The sequence below is a fragment of the Paramormyrops kingsleyae genome, chromosome 14 (assembly GCF_048594095.1).
Source record: "Paramormyrops kingsleyae isolate MSU_618 chromosome 14, PKINGS_0.4, whole genome shotgun sequence".
Taxonomy (NCBI): Eukaryota; Metazoa; Chordata; class Actinopteri; order Osteoglossiformes; family Mormyridae; genus Paramormyrops; species Paramormyrops kingsleyae.
Window position 1 is genome coordinate 611687 of NC_132810.1, and position 27264 is coordinate 638950.

Sequence of the window (27264 nt, forward strand, 5' to 3'; positions counted from 1 at the left end):
TCCCTCTCCCCAGTGCCTGCTCTTTCAGAATTAAATGGCATCTTCAGGCATGTGAGTAACCTGACAGCCATGGCGGGAGTGTGGGTACTGAACTCGAAGCAGGAGGGGCGTGTGTTTGGGAGGCTGCCATGGCTGGAGTGTGGGTACTGAACTCGAATCAGGAGGGGCGTGTGTTTGGGAGGCTGCCATGGCTGGAGTGTGGGTGCTGAACTCGAATCAGGAGGGGCGTGTGTTTGGGAGGCTGCCATGGCTGGAGTGTGGGTGCTGAACTCGAAGCAGGAGGGGCATGTGTTTGGGAGGCTGCCATGGCTGGAGTGTGGGTGCTGAACTCGAATCAGGAGGGGCGTGTGTTTGGGAGGCTGCCATGGCTGGAGTGTGGGTGCTGAACTCGAAGCAGGAGGGGCGTGTGTTTGGGAGGCTGCCATGGCTGGAGTGTGGGTGCTGAACTCGAATCAGGAGTGGCGTGTGTTTGGAAGGCTGCCAGTCTCACTGCCGCTGACTAAGGACCTCATTATTTATTCGTTTGTTTGTTTGTTTTGGTTGTTTGTTTGTTTGCCATCCTCACCCACCCAGAACCACTTGTCAGTAAGTGGTGGGGACAGCTGGAGGCCCGCCCATCTTATGTGCTGGGGGGGGAGCCTTTGAGACCCCCCCTCATTTCCCTAATTCCCCAGCATGAGGGCAGGCTGGTGCTGGAGAATCCTCAGTGACACTCTACCCCTTAATTGAAGAAGGGTTTGCCCGAAAGTGTCTTGGCGAGGAGCCGCGGTTCTGGCTTGGTGCCGCTCCGTGTGGCCGCTGCCACTGCTGGGGGTCCCTGGAGAACGACTCCGGTAGCTCTCTCCTGCCGAAACCAGCGGCGATGTTTCCGGAAGTTTCCGCATAAACCTAGCCAAGTCATCTCCACAGAAGAAGTGAAGAACGAATAATAATGGAATAATATAGTCTTAATAATAATGGGGGTGCTTTATTACATCCGCCTCCCCCAGAACTGCATCCTTACAGCCTCATTGGTGGACAGGAAGCAGGTGACCTTTTGCCTGCAGCCACAGAAAAAAGAGTCCTTAATGCAAAAACTGCCCCAGGGGAAAATTACACGTGTTGTGTCAACAGAGGCTGGCAGTGGCCATTCCTGACAGACAGGAGTAACCGGTCAGGCCTAAACACCATGTTCCACGTCTTGCTTACTCCCAACCCATGTGCTGTTTGGGGCAAAAACACATCCCTCACTTGGCTGTGCTCTTCCTTTGTCTGCTGCTCTGTCCTTAGGTGGCACATTTCGGGCTCCTCACCGAAGGGAAATGATCTCTTCCCCATACTGTTCATTTTAGTGAGTGTGCGGTGCTAACTAATCGGTGACGACTTTCCGCTCATCCATTCCATGGTCCTTCAGCATCCTGGCTGCTGATTCGTCTCTGCTTCTGAATCCTATGTCCAGCTGGTACGGTTGCCACGGAGATGAGCGCATCACATAGCTGGACACACGGACATCTCTGCGGCCTATACCTAAGAAAATATTACTTATTATTACTAGGCCATTTGGGTAACCAATTTGCATATGGAAGTGTTTTTCCCTGCACTTTGGCTGGGGTGGGGTGCGGCTCAGTTTATTGAGCCTGTGAATGGAAGGTCGTTGGTTCAAATCCCAGGTTCAGCAGAGTGATATCAGCATTGGTCCCCTGAGCAAGGCCCTTTTTTTTCAATTGTACGTAAGCAGCTGCTAAATAAAAATTCAATGTAAAATACAAGGATGAGGTGCAGTGACTCAAGCAGCAGAGTCACAGCCCAGGCCAGCCTCCCCCAGGGCTCATTTCTGCACTTCCTGGGCACAGTTTGAGTGTCTGCGGCTGCTGGAGGCTCAGTGACAGGGTACTGACCTGCCACCCTGTGTTTGGTCAAAGAGACCCCCCCCCACCCTACCCCACCATCTCATACCCACTACAACTGCGAAATTCACTGCATATAAAACTCGCTGACTAACTCTTTATGTAGAGCGTGAGTGCAGCCACTGTCCATTATGGGAAACTGCAGTTCATTTTTGCAGCCTTGGGGGCAAAAAAATGAAAACCAATTGTATTGTTTTGGTTTTTCACCATCATTCAGTGATTTAGTGAATTCTGCTAATGGTTGTAATAGTTGTGGTTCTGCGTGTTAATGGATGGTGTAGCTGTGGCTGTTTCTGATGCAGTCACTTCAAAGTAGTTTGATTTTCTGAGACTAAAGAGGTTACGCTTTGGCCACAGCGGTGAAGACGTGTTGACCCCCCCCCCCTCCTCCCCCCAATCCTCCTGTTCTGCAGCCACTCTATTGCGGCCCAATTGCTAACAGACACCCCAAGTATTCTGGGAAAAAATAGCTAAAATCTACTTTATGAGCTCCTGGACCTGCAGCTTTTCTGCACCAGGACCACAGGGACACTGGTCCCAGCTGAAAGCTGATTGGCCCCCTGAGTGCCCCGAAAGCTGATTGGCCCCCTGAATACCCACAGTCTTGTCATTCGCCGATTCAGAGCTGTCATTGGCTAATGATAGTCGGCCCCTCTGTATGAATTTTGGTCCCAGCTGAAAGCTGATTGGCCCCCTGAGTGCCCCGAAAGCTGATTGGGCCCCTGAGTGCCCCCTGTCTTGTCACTCGTCTGTCATTGGCTAATTATAGTCGGCCCTCTGTATGAATTGCCCCCGACCCACAAGCTCCCCATTGATGAATATGGCTAAGAAAAAGCATTTTTTTATGTTGTACAAGCTCTTTAAAAGATGCTGTTTATACAGTGGTGCCATTCTCCAAGAAATCATTGATTTTGTCCGTAAATTTTGTACGCTGGTTTGCAATCACAGAAGTAATTCTACATATTTGTATATTTAAAGTTATATCACGCACATGACTCCTATATGGCTCTATAGATAGTAAGAAATACGCCGGTACCCCCACAAAGGCTTGCATGCACACATTAACGTCTTGCCTTCTGTCCGTCCGATTAAGCCATTACCTCATTTCATTGCAAAGTTAATGGCAAGCCATTTGAATTCTTTTTATTTATTTATTGCATTGAAATTGACTAATCCAGTTAAAGGCTGTCTGATTGGGCATAGAGGACTTTTTATGGTTTGATATAAGTTTGAGGAGTTTTGGAATGTGGTTCCTTTCAGAGATGACTGGGAATTCTTGTGAAAAGGTGCTTGAGAAGGAAAATAAAGTTCAATTACATCATTTAGTCTTGAGCAATGGCTGAGTTGGGGAGACCCCATTTATATGGCCCACTGCTCCCCAGGTGGGGCCCCTCAGTCTGTGGGGCCACGCTTCCTTCTGTTACTTCCTGGGTGGGGCCCCTCAGTCTGAGGGGCCACGCTTCCTTCTGTTACTTCCTGGGTGGGTCCCCTCAGTCTGAGGGGCCACGCTTCCTTCTGTTACTTCCTGGGTGGGCCCCCTCAGTCTCAGGGGCCACACTTCCTTCTGTTACTTCCTGGGTGGGGCCCCTCAGTCTGAGGGGCCACACTTCCTTCTGTTACTTCCTGGGTGGGGCCCCTCAGTCTCAGGGGCCACACTTCCTTCTGTTACTTCCTGGGTGGGGCCCCTCAGTCTGAGGGGCCACACTTCCTTCTGTTACTTCCTGGGTGGGGCCCCTCAGTCTCAGGGGCCACGCTTCCTTCTGTTACTTCCTGGGTGGGGCCCCTCAGTCTCAGGGGCCACGCTTCCTTCTGTTACTTCCTGAGTGGGGCCCCTCAGTCTCAGGGGCCACGCTTCCTTCCTCTGCTCCCCAGGTAGGGCCCCTCAGTGTCAGGACCATGCTTCCATTCTGTTTCTTGCTCGTTGGCCAGCACATGCTGACCCTCTGAGTCGGACCCGGTTACGGACGAGACTTTATTCTAACCAGAGCCAGGTCTCGCTGACGCCGAGCCCGTCTGCAAACCAGCAGCTGCTGTTCGGGTCCTGGAGCTGAAGCTTGGCGCCCTGGCTAGTAAACGGGACTAATATATGGTGCTAAAGAGAGCGCCTGCAGTCATGGCAATCACAGATCTGGAGAAAATGGGTCACCGACATGTCTTTGTTGCGACAATAATTACATTAATGGATCAGTAATTCCATTACATTTGGCAGGCTACCAGCCAAACGCATTGACACACACACAAACGCATGTATACACGCACAAACGCATGCACACACACAAACGGATGCCATGCACACACACAAACGCATGCACACACACACAAACGCATGCACACACACACAAACGCAAGCACACACACACAAACACATGCACACACACACAAACGCATGCACACACACAAACGGATGCCATGCACACACACAAACGCATGCACACACACACAAACGCATGCACACACACACAAACGCATGCACACACACAAACGGATGCCATGCACACACACAAACGCATGCACACACACACAAACGCATGCACACACACACAAACGCATGCACACACACAAACGGATGCCATGCACACACACAAACGCAAGCACACACACAAATGCATGCACACACACACAAACGCATGTATACACGCATAAGTTGCAGGAACACAGGGTCTTCAGGAGATTGTGTATTTTCCTCGGATAAAACATCAACAGGAATCCGTGCTGAGTGGGATCCTGGGAGAGTTAGAGAGAGAGAGAAGAACCGTCAGCGCTGCCTTAAGAGGATGCGACTGTGCTGGACTGGACTGGCCACATCCAGACTTTGGGGGCGGGGGGGGGGGGTGCTGTGTCAGGTCACAAATTATGTTGTACTTTGACAGATTGTAGCCTTGCTTCACAAGAGCAGTAACATCTCATTTGTCACTGTTTGATCTGTAAGTGCGGCAACAGGAAGGGAAGGCCCTCCATCTCAGCGGCGATTTAGCGGCCACGAGCGCGACGCCGTCCGACAGCCACCTGCCTGCTCCCCACACCGCTGATCTGTTTTAATTTAATCGCCCGTCAGTCGCCATGAAGGCAGAAATCGGCTCCTTTTGATCTCACCGCGCCGGACACGTGCTCCCACTCCCCCTGTCTCTCCCTCTCTCCCTTTCTCCCTCCCTCTCTTTCTGTCACCTTCCCCCTTCTCTCTGTTCGCCCCCATTTTGGGTAGCAGTCCAGTCCAGACGACACGATGGGCGTCGCGGTTGAGAAAAGCGAGCGATGTTTTAGTTGCGCTCGTTGTCAGTATGATCTCAGTATGTCGTTGTCAGTATGATCTCGTCCAGGGTGTACCCCTGCCTTATGGCCTTTGCTGATTCAAAGATTTGAAGATGCTTGGATGTTAGCTACTGGCCTACTACACGTAATTCCGTTATCTCCCCCCCCCCCCCCAAGCTTGGGACGACTTCCCAGAGCTGTGGGCCTGGTGATTATTATATGTAGAAGAAAAGACAGTGGTGATTTGGTGATTTAATGCAAGACGGGTCCTATGCATTGGCACAGCGAGGGTGTTACGCGGGTTAAGGCGTAACGTGCAAGATGAGACAAAAAAGGTAGAGCCGCTAGGCTAGCTGAAATGAATGAAGAGGTTTGGCCAAGTAGGACGTTCCCTATGGAGCAGGTTCAGGAGAAGCTGTGAACTCGCCCCCCCCGTCGCACACGCACGTTTAAACCCCCATTAGCCCGGTGCCTCCTCACAGAGCTCGACCCGCCGGAGCCTCCTGTAAATTTAGTTAAATTCGCGGCGTATCGGCCCGCCGATCCGTCACCCCCAGCCACCGATAAGAGACCTCTCGCATTATTGAATCAACAATGGGGAGGCTCTGCGCGTGGCGAGATAACAACCTGCTTATTTCTCTTTAAGTCGGGCCGGAAGAAAGGCGACGTCCAAATCCACCCGGTACAAGCGACTCAATTATCATAAACCCCCCCCCCCCCAGCCCCACACTGCCCGGGAGGCCGCGATCGCCCGTGATCTCTGCGTGACGGACCACGCGTGCAACCCTGATGTGCCAGATGTGTTTGTAGCATTTTTATCACAGTATTTTGGATTTTAAAATTATTTTCATTGCAGACAAAGGTGTAATACATACCCTTTACTTTTCTGTTACATTAAGCTATATAAGAATATAGAATTTACTTAATTTCAAAGATTGAATTGATTCTAATATTTTTTTTAAAAAAGGTTCTGTTGAGGCATACAGTGTAGAACCTTTAAGTGACACATTCCCCACTGTTCCCTTTGCCAGATCGTCCACATCGCCAGCGAAGTCTCGGTAAGCCAACCGCAGCACCGAGTTAGTGCAGTGCAAACTTCCACTAGCTTTAAGCTGGAAGGAAATGCTCATTTCTCCCATGATGCTTAGAGGATGCTGTGTGATAGTCATGCTGTTTTTCTGTCGCCAGACACCGATGTTAAATCACAGTTAAATCACAGAAACTACAGACCGAATCCCCGTCTCTTTACAGTCTCTCTCACACTCATAGAGAACAATGGCTGAGCCACAACAATGGCGTTTCTGATCCAGCTGTCCCACAGCCCGGCATATATCCGAAGGACGTTTTAGCCGCGGAATCCGACGGTGATCCGATCAGGACCAGCTGGGATATCGGCATTCAGCAGTATTCTCCCCCTTAAAGTGCTTTGTGTGTGTCGCTCTAAGTCAGCAAAACATGTGACGAGTTCACATCGAGACCCCGTAAGACATCAGGGAATGTGCCGGAATGGCGAGATACATGAAATCAGTCAATGTCATCCTATACCTATTTCAAAGCGGAATGTGAATAATAATAATAATAATAATCATAATAATAATAATAATAATAATACTATTTTTTATTTAATTTCTTTTAATACTTTTTTTATGAATGACTTATGATGTTGTTCTTTTTTATAAGACAAGGAGCGCAAGGTATAATTAAATGTTCCCTTCTTATGTAACAATGGCTTGTAGACATTTAAAAATGCTCGATTTCATTTCATTATGACCCCCAGTAACGAAGTCTCTGTCTATCCCACGGTCTCGTTCCCTCTGCCCCTCCCTGTAGGACCAGGCAGCAAGACCGGGACACATTCCATTAGCATCACACTCCGCTCCTGGTCACCCTCTGCTGTTTGAAGGCTCATTTGTTAACTGGAAATTGTCTTTTTTTCTCTCTCTCTTTTCCCTTTTTCCTTTTTTGTGGGCTTTGGAAATATAATTTTCAATTTTTAATTTGATTCATTTAGATTAAAATCATTAATCAGGGCTGAAAGTGAGTTAATTTTCTGGAAAATAAATGAGGTTGTTAAGACGGATCTTTATGAAGAGGGGCTCTCTGTGGCAGCGGGATAAGGGGTGCCTGAGTCAGGTCTTCTTCCAAGGCTGGGATTCTCCTCCGGCCTCTTAGGGTCTCCCCCACGCTTGTTTTTTCAGCACATGCCACCTGAGTTGCCGCCCGTATTTAACAAAAGCCGAAATGATTTTAACTGTGACATTCATTGTAACGAATAATTGAATCGTCTCGTTGGTGCAAATCTCTGCCAAGCACTGATATAGAGGTTGAGCTGTGTGTGCAGTCAGCTTTGCCTTCCTGACCTGAATGTGGGAGGGGGGGGGGAGCTTTTGCAAGAGAAGCCTAGTTCATCCTCTCTGAAGAGTTCAGCAGCAGAGTTTTGCCCTGGGAGACTCTTCCACAGTAACCAACACCTGTCATTACGTCTTATTCGTTTGTCTGATGCTGTTATCCAGCACAGGGAAGGGAAGCACTTTGTGAGTCTTCGCTGGGATTTGAACCTACAACCTTTTCATCGTTAGCACAACATTGTTCTGCTAAAACATATATATATATATGTATAATATATATATACACACACACACACACACACATATATATATATATATATATATATATATATATCTCCATGCCTGTGTGGTTCTTTTTTTTTAAATGACACAGGACCCAGAGCCCTCTTTTGACAGACCACCTGTGTCTGAGCGACACAGCACTACATTTCCCTAAACAGTGCGATCTAGTAGCCACATATGAGCACAAATTTGCAAGTCATTTCAATGAAATAGGTGACATTGATCACCGTATGTGAGAACCCTCCTGAAGGAGTGTCCCCGTGATGTGTTCAAAATAGGGTTTTGATCAGAGATCATAATTTCCATAAGTGTGCAAGACTGCAGCTTTGGGTGAGAGGCACCATATTGGGTGGAGTCAAAGGAGCAGGGACAACCCCTCCCCCCCGTGACCCGTCCACACATGGCTCACCACAACCATCGGTCCCCATCCCCTAGATCTGAGCTCGGACTCCATAGCCCCGCCCCCTTCTTGTTGGAGGTGGAGCCAAAGGGCTGCAGAGCCGCCGGCCATGTGTGTGGGACCATTCAAAGCAGGCATTCCCATATCGGTCTGTGGTCGAAGATGAATGCAGAGCAGCTCCTCCGAGCACTCCAGTCTGGGGTCAGGGAGTGCTCGAGCCAGTATTCAGTGTGTTTTTGCTGTAATAATGAAATTGGCAAACTCCAGCAAAAATGTTAACATCAAAAATCTGTACCTGTGTTAACTGACATTAGACAATAATAGAACAATAGCCTCATATAACATTAATGTCGCAGCACAAAATTAGGTCATAATTACACAGAGACTAAGATATGCATGCTTTTATTTTATATTTAGGACCCGTCACCAGCAGTCTTTATAAGCATTTATTTCTGTATAAGATAAAGGTCCTGGCTTTCTTAGTAAGAGAATTAGTGTGAAACCTTGTAATTAACTGCTAATTAACATGTGACTATTGTCCCTCATGCTACGGGAACATTGCAGAGACAGATAGCTGCCACAGCACCAGCGGGATAAACAGCATCTAGCTGAATATCAGCCTGACATTTAGGTTGTGGAGGTGAGGAGCGTGAAGCAGCTGGTCCCGGCCTCTCCCGCTACCCGGTCTGGGGCGTGGGCCGCTGCCGCCTCTGTCTCCCTTTACACCCAGCCCGTAATCGCGGAGCTTAGCCACGGGTTTGATTAAAGCTCCCTGCCAAGTGGCCGGGTCCGGCTTTGAAGGCGCCAAGAAGGCGGGGGGCCCCAGCCAGGCCAGGCAAGGCGGGGGGGGGGCTTTGTTTTTCCACATGACGCGTCAGCCCATTTGCTCCCGGATCGCTGGCAGTCTTATCGGTTGAGGGGGAAGCGGAGGTTGTCGCAGAGGTCTTTATTAGGCTGGGCGGCAGAGGAGCAAGAGCACCGCAGCAGAGGCAAGGTAAAGTGACAGGTCTCCCCTGGCGTCAGCGGTATCAGGAAGGGAAGCGACCCCCCCACCCCGTCCCCTCCGAAAGGCGGGCAGCGGCTTCCCTGAAGCGCAGAGAGTCACGTCCTTAAAATAAGTCAGCGGAGAGAGAGACCCCGTGTTAAACACTCATGGGGAGCATGTGTGGCACAGGGCTGGGGGGCGCGGGGGGGAGGAAGCAGGACTCAGGCTTGTAAAAAGAAAAAAACCAGGCCATGCTGATCGCCGGGCACTGCACAACCCATGCTGATTGCTGGACACTGCACAACCTATGCTGATCGCCCGGCACTGCACAACCCATGCTGATCGCCGGGCACTGCGCAACCCATGCTGATCGCCGGGCACTGCACAACGTATGCTGATCGCCCGGCACTGCACACCCCATGCTGATCGCTGGGCACTGCATAACCTATGCTGATCGCCCGGCACAGCACAACCCATGCTGATCGCCGGGCACTGCACAACCTATGCTGATCGCCCGGCACTGTATAACCCATGCTGATCGCTCGGCACTGCATAACCCATGCTGATCGCCGGGCACTGCATAACCTATGCTGATCTCCGGGCACTGCATAACCTATGCTGATCTCCGGGCACTGCATAACCTATGCTGATCGCCGGGCACTGCATAACCTATGCTGATCTCCGGGCACTGCATAACCTATGCTGATTGCCGTGCACTGCAAAACCTATGCCAGATCCATAACTTTAGAATGTGCCCGAATTGGAAAGTGTTTCTCTACATATGCATCATTGTATGTGTGTCTGTGTGTGTCTTTATATCTATATTATATGTTAAAATCAAGATGAACTCCATAATAACTGACATGCATATTTATACTCGTTTGAATTAATAAGTTGTGCCGCTTATTGTGTGAAGGGTTCCCAGTATACCTACAGAGGGGGGTTTGTCTTCTTTCATCTCCCCCCGCCCCCCACCCCAGCAGCACCCCCGGTAATGCGTGCGTGTCCCCCCCCCCACCGGTATCCCCAGCCGCGTCCCGTTAATTAGCCGCCCCGGAGTGGCAGAGCGGCCGCTTGCCCATCGCGCCTCCGGATGCTCCTTATAAATACCAGGAGACGCCTTGCGGGATTCCACGACACCTATGAAATTCAAAACAAGCCTTGTAAGTCTTTTACAGTCATCTGTGGCGTACTAGTAAAACAAAAATGGAGGGGGGGGTCATTTAAAACGAAGCAAAAAAAAAAACCTGCATTAACACGGCCAAACAAAAGCCTATCTGCGGGCTTAATTAAAGCAGTAAAGTGTCTTGTAATCTGGCAGGGATTTATAACGGGATGAAATGGATTTCTTTTGTGCCCCCCCATCTCTCCCCCCACTTTTGCACGCCCGCATGACAGTCACCCCACCTCAGGCGTTTGTCCTGGCAGGGAGAGGACATCTATAAACATCCACAACGGCCATGTGGCTGTTCATATGTGAAAGTAATCAACAGATATGTTTGAGGCAGTAGCGGGACATGTTATTTATTATCTTAAAGCAATGTAATCTGTTCTCCGTGGTGCTCGCAGGTGATGCCAGCCTGTGGTCATGCCATCACCCAACACCATTGGCTTGTGGGATCCCTGATATGCATATTATGCTATTGAGCCAACACCCCCCTCATACGAAAAAAAGGGACATGGGGAGTGTGGAGTGTTGATGACAAGAATCTATATTTGTTTGTCTTTAATTATATTGCTTGTTAAGTACGTACAGCGGCAGAGAAATTCAAAGACAGGGCACAGATTTATGGGAAACCACAAGAGAAACATGTCCTGCTGTTTCACCATGACCATAACGTCATGCACATCTATGTAACACCAGGCAGAAAGCATGGCCGAAAAGAAGTGCCGCTTATTAATGTGTTATTCCTAAGCCCACGCTGGTGCCCGAAGTATGACCCCTCATTTGCATAAATGGTAAAAATATCGAGAAATGATAACGGCAGGGTAAATGTGGAAAGGGTCTTCTGTGCTATTCCCAGACTGTCGCCAGGACATTCCAGCTTATAGCTGTGTTTGGCTGCCTTCCACCTTTTCGTGGCTCCATCGCTCCTGTTTGTGCGTTCTTCACTGCAAACGAGGCACTGCTTCGGCTCATAGCTCCGGAATGTTCCTCTGTCTCCAGCCACATGAGCTGTTGTTGCTGCCCCTCCTTCCACAGAACACCTTCACCAGTTTGACCTCTTTCCTGGGTAGGGTGGCCAGTTTTAATAGCATGGCTGCTTTTCAGCTGGGTATAAGGCAAGCGGTGAAGTGCTAGTTGTACTGCATTGTGCTAGGCAAAGCGGTAGGATGGCAGTGTGGGCAGCAGGGGGCGTAGCGATTAAGGACACGGCTGCGTACCCTGATGTGATGCTTGAACAAGGGACTTAACTAGAACTGTGTTTGCAAAACATCTATATAAATGGAGAAAAAATAATAAAAACAAAAGATTATTTGACATATGTAGACATCAGTTTATGGTAGATTCACAGCTTGTAATTATACCTTCCAGCATTGCGGTTTACTGTAATTGTATTATAGTGCACAGTAAAGGTGAGCCAAGCAAATTCCCTTGCATACAATTTAGAAAATAACTATTTATGATCAGTGCCATTACTTAATTCAAAACAAAGCCATTTTGCATAACTGTATCCAGTATTGTGAAAAATCTCTCATTCTCTGGTTTTGAATTGCGTAATATTTACAGCATGAACTTTAGCATGAATGTCGCGACGTAAACGACCCTATGTGGTTCTCAGCGCACGGATACTGTAAAGTTACTAGTGGAAACCTCAGGCTTCGGTATTAGTAACTTGATCGCTCTAATAAAAGCCCCATAAATCTCACTAGTATTAGCCCGTGAACAGATGCACACTTTGCAGCGGGGGATAAGGATCGCCTGGGGTTCGACTGATGCTATTACAAGAGGGGACAAAGGCACCTCCGTAGCTGTGAATTAGGAGCGTAAATCTCTGGCCTTGCTGTTAGCAGTGGGTCCTCCAGTAGATTGGGTTACCGCCGGAGCTTGTTAATAAGAGCAGCTGTCAACATCCCGGCCGTGTCTGTCGTCGCGCGTTTTCATTCCGCGCGATGATCGCGCTCTCCTGGTCACGTGACGGCCCTTTAATATCCGATTTATTCCGACGTCTCTCGCGGAGCGCGATGCAGACCCTGTCGGCGGCTCTTTGCGTTTTCAGCGTTATCAATAATTTGCTGGTTTAGCTTGGCGTTAAAACACCGGCTGTGACATCGTAATTAACAGCTGCACTTTAATTAGGGTTTTTGTGTAGTAAAGATGTATAATATAATATATTCTTCACTCAACTGTATAATCATTTACTATTTCAATTCACAAACAGCAGCATCTGAGTAATGTAAAATTTATTCTGTTAAATATTATATTGTCATTCATTTTCTATGAACCAAAAAGACAAAACATGCCTATTCAATTAAAAAAGAAATCAGTATTGCTACTCTGGAGCATTGTCACAAAATAGACGGCGACCATTTTGAATGGGAATATTTGTAATTACGGTGTCTAAAGTCCTGGTATACGGCAAATGGAATTATGTATGAGCTGCATTTTCATTGTTAGGACGTACAGTGCGAGGTGTTTAAAGGGAGAGCGTGACGTGCTGATTCATCAGAACTCTGCAGCCGCCGATTCTGAGGCTCTAATTGATAATGCGGCTCTTTGCATTGCATGGCCCACAGTGTTTGCCACACACATCCCTAGTTCTGCGACCACCTTTAAGCGGTTTCCAAGGAAACCACCTGTCCCGGGAGAGGTATGCATAATTAAATTAGGGCTCCTTTGTATGTCAATTAATTAAAAAAAAAGAGATGGGTCGTTAAGGTGCTGCTCTCACCCGAATGGAGAAAAAATACAATTGGAGGTGTTTTTTACAACCGTGGTTCAGCGGATACAATGCCTATAGCCTTTCTTTATTTTTTGTCAGGCAGGGAAAGTATTGATGTTACCGTAATTAACAATTACCAAAAACAATGTATCATGCTAATAATATAGATAAGAGCCCAATTTTATCAGTGTCATGAAAACCCAAAGGAAGATCTTTATTTGGACACCGTCCGTCTTCTGCTGGTTTGGTTCCTTTGTGTATCTTAACTTTGAAACGAAACAAAAACAAAATCTTTCGAAATGTATCATTTGTTTTAGTAATCGTATTGTTGTGTATTATTAGCACTGAAGTATAAGAAATATTTATAATAATTAATTTATGCCTCAGTCTCAGACTTGTTTTTGAGTGAATACACAAGTAGCTGGCATCATCTCCTTCCCGTTAAAACATGTGACGACTCAGTTTAAAAGCATAATGTTTGAGGTGCGATTCTAGCTAAGGGCTGGTATGACTTCTTGTCACCAAGCCTGTTTTCTTCTTCAGAATATTCACAAAATAGCTGCTGACAGCAGGCAGATAATGCATCAAGGTTACCCAGCAACTCGAGCATGCCTGCCCTTTAAGCGGTCACATTCTGTTACCTCTCCGCGCCCGTGACAACCAGAGTCCCGCGCCCGTCCCTTTAAATGTGTCTCCCGGGATTCTGATGCAAAGTGTGTCACTGTGTCTTTGTTCTTGCAGGTGTGCGGCTCGACAGAGTACGAGGAGGCCGGCAGAAGTACAAGCGCCGGATAGACGCTGAAAACAGCCCCTACCTGAATCCTCAGTTGGCCCTCCCCCCTAAAAAGCCATGTAAGAAAATACCCCCGCCCCCCCGCCCTGCTCCTTCCAGGACCTTAGCTAGCACTGGAAAGAGTCACCAGCCATAATCTCGTTTCCCACTACTGAATTTTGTTTCATTACTGATATTAAATGACACCAAATAAGCCATGACATTTGCACAAACACCTCAGGAGACCTTATGAGGAATCCAGTGCGAGCAGGTGGCAGCAGGCAATATACGGAGAACCAAACTTCACTTCTTCGCCACAGTTGTTCCTCAGTTTCACGTTACGTTTTTTTCGAGTAAAGTTAATACTGTGTTATTTTTCGGAATAGGATTTCATTTTTTTGTCACATCTGAAAGCGGGATGAAACTGCTAAAAAATCTCCTGAGTTCAGTCTGTAAATTATTAATTTAATAAATTATTAAGGCTAATTTCAGTTGTGACTCAATGTAGCAGCTGCATATATATATATATATATATATATATATATATATAAAATTATCTGTGTGCATGATTTTTTTTTTATTGTAGTATTAAAAACGAAAGCTCAAAGTGAATTATATTTTGCTAACATTAGTCATGCTACAAGCTCAGCAGAGCTTCCACCTCCTTCCCATCCTGTTTCAGGGGAAGGGGGGGGGGAAGGGGCTTAATCCGGATTAAATCCAATCTGGCAAAGACATCAAACCCACAATGCGAGTCTCCCAAGCTGTCTGACTGCCCCGCATACCTCGCAGAAATGCAGCGCTTAACAGATCTGTCCCTGAAGCCTTTTAACTTAATAGCAGTATATCCTCATGAAACACAATATGTTTTTATGTGTGATCGCTGCAGAAATTATCATAATAATTATAGCACAAAAAAATCATAGTAATTTAGGGGATATCTGAAATTCTTTTGGCTCATTTTAAGGCTTATTCATAGTCTGTCCACTGCTTCCTCCATTTATTTTTGTTTTTACTTCTAACTTCTCAGTAAGACGGCCTGTATGGACAAAGTAGTTTTTTATTTATGCTATTATTTGCCTCAGGATAGCAATAGTATTGCAAATAACGGGAATACAGATGCAACCCTACATACTACTACTACATACTAATAAATAACTACCCTACATACTACATACTACTACTACATACTAATAAATATCATTTACTAAAGGCATTGCGTTATGTATCCCAATCTCGAAACACAAATATTGTTATGCCTAATGAAGTCCTCGACACTTTGACCTGAAACTCACAGTCTGCCTTCTGTGGCAGTGCCTGGGAGTAACCCCCCCCCCCCCCCCAATTGATTATAATCACAAATAACAAAAGTGCGATGGTTGAAAATTGGGTTGCATTGATTCTAATTAGGGAAACATTAAATAAGATTTAGCCAGAGATAGCTGTGCAGGGTTCCGCGTCCCGGGAACACAGGTGCTGCCCACATTGATCCGCCTTGCCGCCTCCCTCCTCTGTCCTGCATGCTAAGGGATAAAGGAGGGCGTGAACGCGTTTTAATGTACTAATTGGCCGTCTGTGTCCCCGCCTGGCCCTCACATCTTCATTTAGCCCAGTACAATTACGATACATATTATCCCTTTGTACTGTTTGATATACTACACTCCCTGGTGCCACGGCCGATGTACATCTTCACATTCTCTCCATATACTACACTCCCTGGTGCCACGGCCGATGTACATCCTCACATTCTCTCCATATACTACACTCCCTGGTGCCACGGCCGATGTACATCCTCACATTCTCTCCATATACTACACTCCCTGGTGCCACGGCCGATGTACATCCTCACATTCTCTCCATATACTACACTCCCTGGTGCCACGGCCGATGTACATCCTCACATTCTCTCCATATACTACACTCCCTGGTGCCACGGCCGATGTACATCCTCACATTCTCTCCATATACTACACTCCCTGGTGCCACGGCCGATGTACATCCTCACATTCTCTCCATATACTACACTCCCTGGTGCCACGGCCGATGTACATCCTCACATTCTCTCCATATACTACACTCCCTGGTGCCACGGCCGATGTACATCTTCACATTCTCTCCATATACTACACTCCCTGGTGCCACGGCCGATGTACATCTTCACATTCTCTCCATATACTACACTCCCTGGTGCCACGGCCGATGTACATCTTCACATTCTCTCCATATACTACACTCCCTGGTGCCACGGCCGATGTACATCTTCACATTCTCTCCATATACTTCAGTCATGCTCATCTTCTTTTTTAACCTTAGCAAGTTCAATACAGTACAAAACAGGCAAGGTTTTACATCGAATCATCCTGCAGTAAACGTTATGCTCATCCATCTATCATCCATTCACCCATCCATGCATCCATCCACCCATCCATTTTTCACAACTCTTTGTCGCTGAGGGTCTATAGGGTCAGGGTCTATAGGAATGGGACATGCTGGACAGTGATGCCGCTGTTCCTATAGAATTTCTATAGAATACTTGATATATTGTATCATGACTGATATAAAGGTACATTAATGTAGTTTAATGTGTAACAGTTAATATGTAACAGCTTTGTTATTTTATTATCCCAATTCCCTATTGAGAATGTGTTTAGTTTGGCAGCGAAGTGAATTGCTCTGTGAATGTCATTATTGCTGGATAAGTTGTACTTATTGTATGATTTGATATATTTGTGTCTGTTTCTTTGTTTTCTCCTTGGTGTTCAAATACAGTCCCATTTGGCTGCCTTGCAGATAACAAGATTGTGTCCCACTTGCTGGTGGCCGAACCAGAGAAAATCTACGCCATGCCCGACCCCACCATCCCCGACAGCGACATCAAGGCCCTGACCACCCTCTGCGACCTGGCCGACCGGGAGCTGGTGGTCAACATCGGCTGGGCCAAGCATATCCCAGGTGAGCCCCACCACCCTCTCGGATGTTATACCAAGACACGTTTCAGTGAACCCAGCATGTTGGTAAACTCAGGCCAAATTTGCCACATTTTTAACATGATTTTTCAGCCCATATATTCAAATAAATATTGTCTGATGAAAAGGAATAAAGAGATTTAAATGTTACAATTAGTTAATTAAGAATTTTAAAATGATTGATCGAGGCAAACTATACATTCACATCGGCATTTCACAGAAAAGCAGTAAAAGTTTTTCATGCAGAGTTTAAAAATCAATACTTTGGAAAACAGGATTGCCGAAATAGATGGGGCGAAGAATGGCAGGAGAACTTCCGTTTTAGAATTTGTGGAATAAAAGTAAAAAATTCGGGAATTTTGCTAGATGAAAGCGGTCTCTTCCCATCTGGAAGCGCGTCCAGTGCGGGCTGCTTTCGGGAGTGGAGGAGAGAGCCCACCACCCGACCGAGACGAGAAAATGGCTCCTTTAGTCCCGCTTCTTGCCTCTGTGCAGAATCAGCAGACAGAATGAGGAATTTCCGTTAATCTACTTAACAAAGCCTCCTTTTTTTTTTACTTTTAATCTCAGCCAGGCCTGTTCACTGAAACGAACATCCAATTCTAATCTGCCGCTCTTGACATGAATGGAACCGGGCGGTGAATAAGGACAGAGGAATAGAGGAAGCCTTCAGATTAGGAGTTGATTATAGGATACAGCTGATAAAATAGCAAGGCTTAATCACCGAGGGGGGGGGGGGGGCGGAATGGTTGAGGGCAGGGAAATGGACAGGCATCCAGTTGCTTCTGTATTTCAGGCAAATTTGGATAGCTTCCCTAATTGGATACCCAAAAAGATGCTTCCTAAGAAAAGCCCCACTTTTTAATAGTGTCACTGGGTTCTATGAACAGCATTCACCACGCCCCCCCCCAATCTCTCACAGTCCATTTCAAAGAGCCACGGCAACATAAAGCGATTCCTGTCAACAATGCCCTTAAGAGACACCTCCCGGGACTCAAACCAACAACCTTCCAGTTCAGTTGAGAGGGCCGCCACACTTTCTAAAGCCCTGCTCTCAAGCAAGAGGTCTCTTTGGAATGGCGTCTCCTTATTCCTATAATTATATTCCCACGAACTTCCACTCCAGCGGGTTCTGGGCCCGCGCCAGCCTGAGAGTGGAACACAAGGTTTATAATGGGCTTAGCCCCACTGCGGTGCCAACCTTTTCCCGGACACGAGTACTTGGACTGGGAGGTTATTTCTGATTCTCCACAGCAGATTGCCCAAGGCCAGGCCTGTAGATCTAGGGGCATTTGCCAATGACCAGGGAGAAGGTACCGAAGTCGCCATGCTGGGGGCACATGAATTGCTCTCTGTTGGGGGTTCTCCTTCCGTGTTTTTTCACACTCAGAGGAGTCAGCCTGCCGAGGGGCAAAAGGTGGGGGCTAGAGGGGGGCGGCGGCGAGCAGATTGATTGCATTGTTTCACACTCCGTGTTTGAATTGCCACTCGTGTCTCTGTGGCGTCGTCTGCTTCCTGTTTCTTATTTCCGTAACGTGCACGTCTGTGGGTCGCAAACACCCCCACAGGGGATGGGATCCATCCTGTCACCAGTGTTTACAAACCTAAGAGCTTGGCACACGTCACCCCGGAGTGATTGCCCAACCGAAGGGGGGGTGATTGTTTGATTAGACCGCACAGAGCTCTTCTCGCCGGCCCGTGCGGAGAAGGCGGGCCTGCCGTTCTCCGGCGCTGTCCCTCCCATCTCTCTGAGCCACACGTAGGGGGAGAGCTGGCCTGGATTTATGATGAGAACCAGAAAAACATACCAAAAGAATCCAAAGAGTCGCGATTCATCTCCCGAATGGAAAAGCACTTTCCTCATTGCAGGTCTCACTACTCGAATCAGGGGGGCAAGACCCCCACCCTTGTTGGCAATAAGAAAAAACAGAAAACCCTCCAGTATTGCCCCCCCCCCCCTTAACTCCCAGCGAAAGCTGCTACTCTGTCTCCCTTTGTGTAGGTTATTTGTCTGCGAGCTTTCTATGGTACAGTAATTTTTTAATCAAATTGATGAAGCCCACTCTTCCCGGAGAGGGCCGCAGCCAATTTATCGCTCGTGATACGGCGGCCGTGTCGCTAACAGTCGTAACAAACTGTCAGGCAGCCGCACAGCAGCTAATTTGAAGTCATTAGGTGCTCGGTGCATGCGGGCGGCGATTTGTTACGCGGCCGGGAGTGCGGCTGACATTTCTGAGCGCCCCCGCTTAAGGGGCGTCCCGGCTGCGGAGAAGGCAAATTGTAAACTAATTTAAACATCACTCAGTATTACTGGGGCTGCCTTGTTGGGGAGCACTGGATAATGAAGCGGTCTGTGTTTTGTTGAAAGGAGTTAAAGACGCCTCGCTCTCCATCCCTGCAGTTCCCACCGTGCCCCTGTCCCCGCCATTTTATTCTTAATTCTACCATAATTTTTTTTAAAGCCATACCAACACAAGACTGGTCACCACGACTTGTCCTTTTCCATATTAATGAGATCATGTGACCTGTCAGACGCTCGGGGTCACTTGTTACTACATAGCCATCATCCACAATGTTGGCGGAATTCCTCCACTAGTCTGACACCATTCCATGTCCACTGAATGCTCTTAATGTCGCACTTTCTGCCGATTGAATAGTTGTCTTATTAGGTTCTTGCTTTATTTGTAAGACAAGGCGTAGCTGCTGTTCCAGTGCCGCTTACACTCATACCTGGGCATTCAGTGGGAGCTCAGCCTGGCCGCACTCATGCCCAGGCGACTCCACCACAGCATGTATGTTTGCAATGTGCTTTTTAGCTCCCTCATGCGTTGGTTTGGATAAAAGTGTCTGCTAAAGAAATAAATGTAAGTGACCATCAGATTGCAGAATGTGGTGCTAGCTGGGTGCGGCCAGGCGGCTCTGCGCTGGGGAATCTCGCCTAGCTGGGTGCGGCCAGGCTCTAGCACAGCGGCTCTGCGCTGGGGAATCTCGCCTAGCTGGGTGCGGCCAGGCTCTAGCACAGCGGCTCTGCGCTGGGGAATCTCGCCTAGCTGGGTGCGGCCAGGCTCTAGCACAGCGGCTCTGCGCTGGGGAATCTCACCGGTGACGTCGCGGCTCCTGACAGACAGTCTTCTTCTCGTTAATACGCCGCACATCTTCATCACTGAATGACGGGGTGGGACTGTAAAAGGTGGAGGGTGGGGGCCCTTGATATTTAAGGAGGGCTGAGAAAAAAGCCACTGGGGGCCAAGTTTTATCTGTAAACAGAATTAAGCTTTCTTTCCCCGCACAGTTGAAATGAAAATAAATGGAAACCTTTCTGTGGCGCGATTGTGAGGCGCCTTATCAGAGAGCATGCGGCACAATGGCGGGCGGCTGTACTTGACTTCCTGTTAAAGGAACAAGCAGAGACGTCAATGGACATCGCGGGCCGGCACTGCCTTTTCACCGTGACAGGGTCCGTGCTATTACGGCTGCCTTTATGGTCGGTAAAATTGCCCGGGCATCCTCCTATTCTTGCCCCTATCTCTGGGAATTTTTCTTTCTTTATTTCGTTTTCAATTTCTGCCAGTGCCTGGGATGAGCGCGTGCACAAACGCAGTATGATTGAGCTGTAAAACGCAGCCCTGTCGCCTCTAATCTCTTTTATGTAGATACAGAGGTGTCCTACACTCTGTTTCATTCCATTTCCTCACTACCCCCACCCGTAACGCCACTGCCCCCAAGAGCCCGCCCCCCAATGCTCCTGCACCACGCATCTCTGTTGTGGACAGTGTCACGCACACAGGAGGGCTCGGGAAAGACGCCCCCCCCCCCCGCCCTCCACTCCCGCGGTCAAATATTCCAGCTAGGTTTCACGGGGGCCGTGATAAGGCGATTATCGGCTCAGCGGACAGCCGTATTGTTGTGCTGCACATTGGATTAGATATTCGCGTGGAACCTCGTTAACAGAGAGCTGGGGATGGGTACTGACCGCGGTCTCAGCCTATTGGCTCCTCTGAAACAAGGTGTGTGTGTAATGTATGTTTGTGTGTGTGTGTGTGTGTGTGTGTTCATGCACGTGTGTGTGTGTGTGTGTGTGTGTGTGTGTTCATGCACGTGTGTGTGTGTGTGTGTGTGTTCATGCACAGGTGTGTGTGTGTGTGTTCATGCACAGGTGTGTGTGTGTGTGTGTGTGTGTGTGTGTGTGTGTGTGTGTGTGGATTTGCAGACTTCTTGCTGGCTCTACATGGCTTTTCATTTATTTACAATCCAATCCAGGAAATCTGTTGCCAAAACGTGCATCAAACAAGCGATTAATTGATATGCCCTTTTGACTAGACTGCACTCCAGAAGAAACAATGTTCATGAAGGACCATGTTTGGCAATGGAATGAGCACACATTCTTTCACTCTATACTGACACTGACTGGATGCCTCAGAACCAGAAGGTCCAGTGAGAAGACCAGTAAAAAAGGCAAATTAGCTTATGTTTAAAGAAGGAGGTATAGCAGTAATAAGTGACTAGTGAATTCGCTACATAGGTGACAGACTCCGAATTTAGTTCCTCAAATGCACAGAAGTGAATTAAAAAGTGAATTTGTGCTAGGAAAGTGCATTTCAACAAATGCAGTTTTACTAGACTAATGCAGTGAAACCGGATTAACAGTCTAACTGTAGTAGCAATGAATCTGAATTAACATGGTGATGCTATTGTAGGACAGTGAGACTGTACTAACCAGGGGCATGGAGACGCTGCACACTAGCAGGGGTGGCCAGAGTTCCTGTGTACGCCCCTAGCACTAACACGCTGATGCTGTGTTTGACATTAGCCCCCCGCATGTGGATGTCTGCTGAAGTTAAAGCAGGCTGTGATAATCATGTTGGGACTATAGACTGACGTCATGAGCTTGGGTTTGCTTTTGGAAGCACCCCTCCCCCCACCATTTTCGGTCACCCTAGTCCCTTGCCCCCCCCCCCCCTTTTTCCCCCTCCAACCAATTTCTAAATGAGAGTCTGTCTCTTAGCACCCCAAGCCCGCCACTCCAGAAATATTGATTAATAGATGCTCTAAGCTCCTTTTAGCAAATCAAATTTTCACTTTTAAGCAAAGGTTTTGCTGCCCGTACATTCAGTTAAGTGAGACACACTAAATTATATCTGACACTCCAAGAAAATGACCACAGAGCGGATTGTACTACACCCAAGCGGGGTTTGGCAGGGAGTTTGGGGGGGGCTATGGTGTGGTATGTCTGTAGGCTTTTCATTTGTCACTATTGGCCCGTGATGTCACTGGTTTCCAACCATTACTAGCAACTCATTGTAAAATGTAATTTTGTTTTTATATATTTTATGAATGAAAGGGTCCACAGGAGGATCTGGAAAACAGGAAGTTTGCAATGTGCTTTTTAGCTGCCTTATATGTCATACAGTCTTAGACAAAACATCCGTTAAATTTTCCTGTGACGTTTCCTTGTACCACGGTGACCTTCTACCTTCCGTCTTGCTTCCCTCTTTCTCCACATTTTTCTTTTTGGCTCCCAATCAATTCAAATTTAAATTGCATTTAATGTTAAGAATGGACCACTCCATGTGTATAAAGGGTTTTCTTCTCTTCTGCCCCCCCCCCCCCCCTTCTAGAGAGGGGGGTCTGCGCTCCCTGGGGGCTCTGTCTCCTATTCCAGGCTGCTCCCATCCTAGGTGCTGAGGGATTGCCCTACCTAAGCGCCGGCAGGGGGATTATCCACATAGACATGCACCCCCATTTTCTCTCATATCTCTCTCACAGACTCGGAAGGGGCCCCTCGCATCTAGCTACTAATTTTACTCTTGCCTTTACCATTTCGGAGCACAGTACCTAATAACATACTTGAGCAAGTTTCTGCGATTTCTGCCTGTTTAATAGTTAGAAACCCAAAAGCCACAGTCATTTTTAAAACACCTGAGTGTTATATTGAAGGTGCACATTTCTCAAACCGGTACTCAACTCAGTGTAGCTTACGTTATTCCATAAAGTGCAACAACATCTCGGTCTGGCGTCCTCAGTAGGCCTGGCATGTTCTCTGCCGAATGGACTGCCGGTACAGCTGTGGAATTGTGGGATTGTGGGATGCGAAACGCTTACCGCGCATGTGCTGTCACGCTGTCAGTCTTTACACTGTCAGTCTTTACACTGTCAGTCTTCACGCTGCAGTCGGCTTAGCTGGAAGCTGGCACACGGGAACTCCAAGTTTAAGCACTCCCACCATCCCAACCAGGATGCTGACAAGAATTGCCCCAGCAACTGTTAAGCCAGTGCTCTTCTTCATAACTGCCCCAGGCATTAAAAAAAACCGCAAGGAGGGTGGTGAACCTTACAGTCACGTCCTTCAGCTGGATCTGCTGTTGAACACTGAAGAGATTTGTTTTCCATCCCCGAAATTGTGATGTCCCCCTCGCCGTGGTGTGGCCCCGCATTCTTCACTGTGGGCGCTGTTAATTTTGGAGATGTGGCCACGTGTTTGTGACGGAGGGGAGAGGGTCGGGTGCAGATGTCGTCTTGGCTCGTCGGGTGCGTCCTTGCCCTGTGGGCTCGGTCAGAGTCGTCCCCCGAGTCTGTCGCCCAGCCAAACGTGTACAACTCCTTTCCTGACAAGCGGCTGAAAGCTCAAATATGAAACAACACACATTTTTACGACGATTTGCATCCCCATCTGTTCAGTGGAGCCCTGACTTTAAAAACATGATGAAAGATTATATAAATAAGGACACCTGTTCCTAATTACTGGACCAAATGCAGGGTTTGGCTTGCTAGCTAATGTGCTACCTGGTACTCATATCACACTGACCTTTCATTGCTTTTCAGTACAGAATATCGCCCTATGGATTCATTCAGTCTTCTGAGGTCTGCTTTCTTTGATTTGTAATTGTCATTAATATAGCTCTTCTGATTTGTGCATATGTATTAATGGAAACGCAGCAACTGATGGTTAAAGTTTAAAACATCCTAAAATAAGATTGTGAAATGTTTTAATTAGAGATGCACCGATTGCAAATTTCTTGGCTGATTCCGATTTCCGATTTTACAGTAAGTGTGACCTGCCGATTCCGATTTTTGCCGATTCCGATTTTTTTAAAGAACTGTAATGAAAGCATATGACATTCATTTAAATTTATTTTATAATAAAATAAATTATTAAACATGACAGGATCTTCTCACAACAAAATAAAAATATAAAATAAAGTGTGTTGTAAGGTATAAAATAAATTCCGGTATATAACATTAGTAAAGTTATACTAACAAAAATCTTTTCCCCAATGAAATTTTTTATAATAAAAGAAACGTTACAAACTGCGATCTTTGTGTCATCTCCACTCACAGAAAAGAACTTCCACACCAACGACATGTTATCACCAGACTGTAAGTGCGCGCGTAGTTGTGACGTAATTGCCTGCGCTGCTGCTGGCAATAAAAGGATCGGCAGACGTGAGACTGACCGGCTGGTCACCGATGTGGGTCGATCATACAAAAAATCGGCCGATTCCGATCACTAGCCGGTCAATCGGTGCATCTCTAGTTTTAATTTCTTACAAGGAAATATAGTATTCTGAATTATGAATATTATGAGAATAATGATATTCTGTTGTTGATCTGGCCATGCTAGTTGAGAACATCATCACTGTGCAGTCTGCTCTCCCGTCTGTCATTGGCCAGCCCCCACCCCCCCAGCCCCCATTTCCCCCAGCCCAAACTGTCTTGCAGCAGGAAGCAGGAGTGGCAGAAGTCATGTGACCTCATTGTTTACCGTGTCTCCTTTGGCACCTGTGTTTGTTTTCACATCAAGAGTCCGACGGCGCCTCCTTCTTCCTTATTACTCTCGCTTAATGGGGCGCGTGTTCCACCCTGGCCCTGTCCAGTCAGCCCCATGGGGGGGGGGGCACGGGTGCAGTCACTCACCTGCTCTGTCCATTACATCAGGCCGCCTCAGCTGCTGCAGGACCGCGGCAGGGGGGGTGCTGGTGAGGGGCGGGTCAGCAGCACGATTGCCAGTTGAAAAACAAGGAATTATCGCTCATTTTTTCCCTCTTATTAGTTTGATTACATTTGCAAATCAAATCAATCCATCAGACGGCAGCAGGCTGCAATTTGAAGGCCTAGTAATCTCCATCTAATAAGATGCAAATGTGTCACATCGGTAAGTAACCAATAAATCATCGGCGCGTCTTCGGTAATCATTAAATATCAGAATGAACAGTCAATTTTTAGTATTTTCAATTTGCGATATGCTGCTGGAATATAAAGATAGATGGATGTAATTACACAAACCAAACTCCATTTCTGCTCGATCCAGACAGCAGATTTAGCAGAAGGCACAACTGGCTTCTCATCCCCTTATATTATTTCCGGCGGTTCATGCAAAGTTCACAGACAAGCATGAAATGGCCATCCCCCGCCCCCCCCCCCCCCCCCCCCACTACTGCCCCTCCCCGTCCCCCCACTGGCCCCCCAAAATAACAGTTCAGAGGGGGCCATCATTTCCATCAAGGAACAACCAGGCAGGGAAATGGGATTGGATTTGAACTGTCACATTGTTGCCCTGAGGAGTTATAATGGGGTATCTGCAGCATGGGACGTGGGCAGGGATGCGGGTTAAACAGCGATCCCAGACGGGGGCGAGGGGGCTGGGGGCCGGGGGTCTTCGCTGGAACCAGCCTAATCACAATGGAAATTATTATCAATGATTTGGCACAACATGTCTGCTCTGTGATGTACCCGGCATGCGGCTTATGAATAACATGATTGATATTCGAACCTGACTCTTCTATTCCCAGTTACTTCCTGTAGTTTTTTATGCAAAATACCCATAAAAACAAAGGGGGGGTCATTCAGCCCATTTCCATTATTGTGATATTTGCTATCCGTAATAATAATCTGAACAGCTCTGTGTTTTATATATATTTTTTGATTTCATCTGTCAGTCAATCGTTCATACTGCTTGTCTAGTACAGGCTTATTTCATTTTAACCGTTGCTTAAGGGAGCACAGTTTCTCTCTGACTGACTGCAGGAGTATAGTGTAGTATAGAATATAGCAGTGTATAGTATAGCAGATGAGTGTGGTAAATGCAGTGGGAATGTGTTTTGGGTGCTGCAGTGCAGCGCAGAGCCACAGGTTTGAAGCTCTTCCTGCTCTTTTTACTCGCTGCCGATGCGCGGTTTTAGCTTATAGACCCTTTTTTGCAGCCTCACAAAGACCGAAGTTAAGTGGTCCGAGACGCAACAAAAAAGCCCGTCCTGAAAGGAGGAATTCAGCGCCGTTAATCTCCTTTTAATGACCAAAGGTGCTGTGCGGTGTAGCTTTGCGGGGCACGTTTTCCCGACAATGACCGCCTGCCGGCCTCTCGCCCACACAGTGCCCCACCCCCCCACATCATCAGCTTCCTCATTCAAATTCTAATTCAGATTCAAATGCACCGGCGCTTTATCGCCACCGGGGGGGTTCTCCCGTCCGCGCACAGGGCTGTCCCGCCTCATGCTTGTTTTACTCCTCCTCCATTTCTCCCTTGTCGTGTGAGACTCGTACCGCATCTGTGGTTTTTGTTTGCCGTTCCCAAAGCAGTGCTTACAAAACACGTGCTCCGTGGCAGGTGATCGGTGGTCGCTCCGCCCACGCCATCCAGGCAGGGGGCGCTGTCATTCACCAGTCGCCCACCTCCAAACAGTTCACCCCCCCACGGCCCCCAGTTCACCGCTTTGCCGTCATTTCCAGTTCCTGGCCTCAACCTCTTGGCTTTTCCCTCCGACGACACGTCTCGGGAAGCGATCCGCATCTGTCGCGGGCTGCATCCGCACGCACACGCATGCACAGGCGCGTGCCGTCTCTCTCCCCCCCCCCCCCACTACTGCACGTTGGGGTGGCATTTGTGGCCCTGGATTTATAGTTTATCTTTATCTTTTGCTTCATCTGCGGGTAGCTATTACAGCCGCCTGGCCGAGTTATTGTTTGGGCCTGATAGATCTGCGTGTAGTTCATCACTGGGGGGGGCTGCGCACTGGGGGGGGCTGCGCACTGGGGGAGGCAGCGGGCCCGCCTGGCGATGAAATACGAGCCATCAGCCCCAGTAATGGCTGTAAAATTTCATAATTACACGGCCTTTATTACATTGCATAATGACCCTGAAGCGGTATGGAACAATTAATTAAGATTTTCAGCCGTGGCTTTTTCAGAAATTAAAAGGTGCTCATTGCTGTGGAATGGGGTGATGCCTTGTCTTGAAAGCATTAAGGCATGCTTAAGGAGAGTCCCTCTCTCCTTCCATCAAAGCAGTGCCCTGGAAAGGCCATATTTTCCACTCTGCTGTTTTGGTCATTTTTGTTTACGTTGAACAGACCAATCACAGGCCGTGCGGTCGTACCCGAAATTGCGGGAAAAATCTCCAAAAGCTACATTCTATTAATTTCCCTTCTTACGCATCCTCCTTGTCTGTCTTTTGATGTATCCAATCAATTTAATGGTAATTAAAACGTAAAGCGGC

The 27264-nt window shown here is 47.7% G+C and overlaps 1 protein-coding gene across 11 annotated transcripts in view; it reads left to right on the forward strand.

Moving 5' to 3' along the window:
* The window catches only part of esrrga (estrogen-related receptor gamma a), a 157894-nt gene that overhangs the window by 112970 nt on the left and 17660 nt on the right, over positions 1 to 27264 (forward strand). For 6 of the 11 annotated variants that reach the window (XM_072698988.1, XM_023834286.2, XM_072698987.1 and 3 more), the window contains 3 exons: positions 6167 to 6193; positions 13776 to 13886; positions 16576 to 16758. In XM_072698988.1, the coding sequence (XP_072555089.1) occupies positions 6167 to 6193; positions 13776 to 13886; positions 16576 to 16758 (321 nt within the window). The remainder of the gene's footprint in view (positions 1 to 6166; positions 6194 to 13775; positions 13887 to 16575; positions 16759 to 27264) is intronic. The other 5 variants (XM_023834283.2, XM_023834284.2, XM_023834285.2 and 2 more) reach the window with 3 other exon arrangements.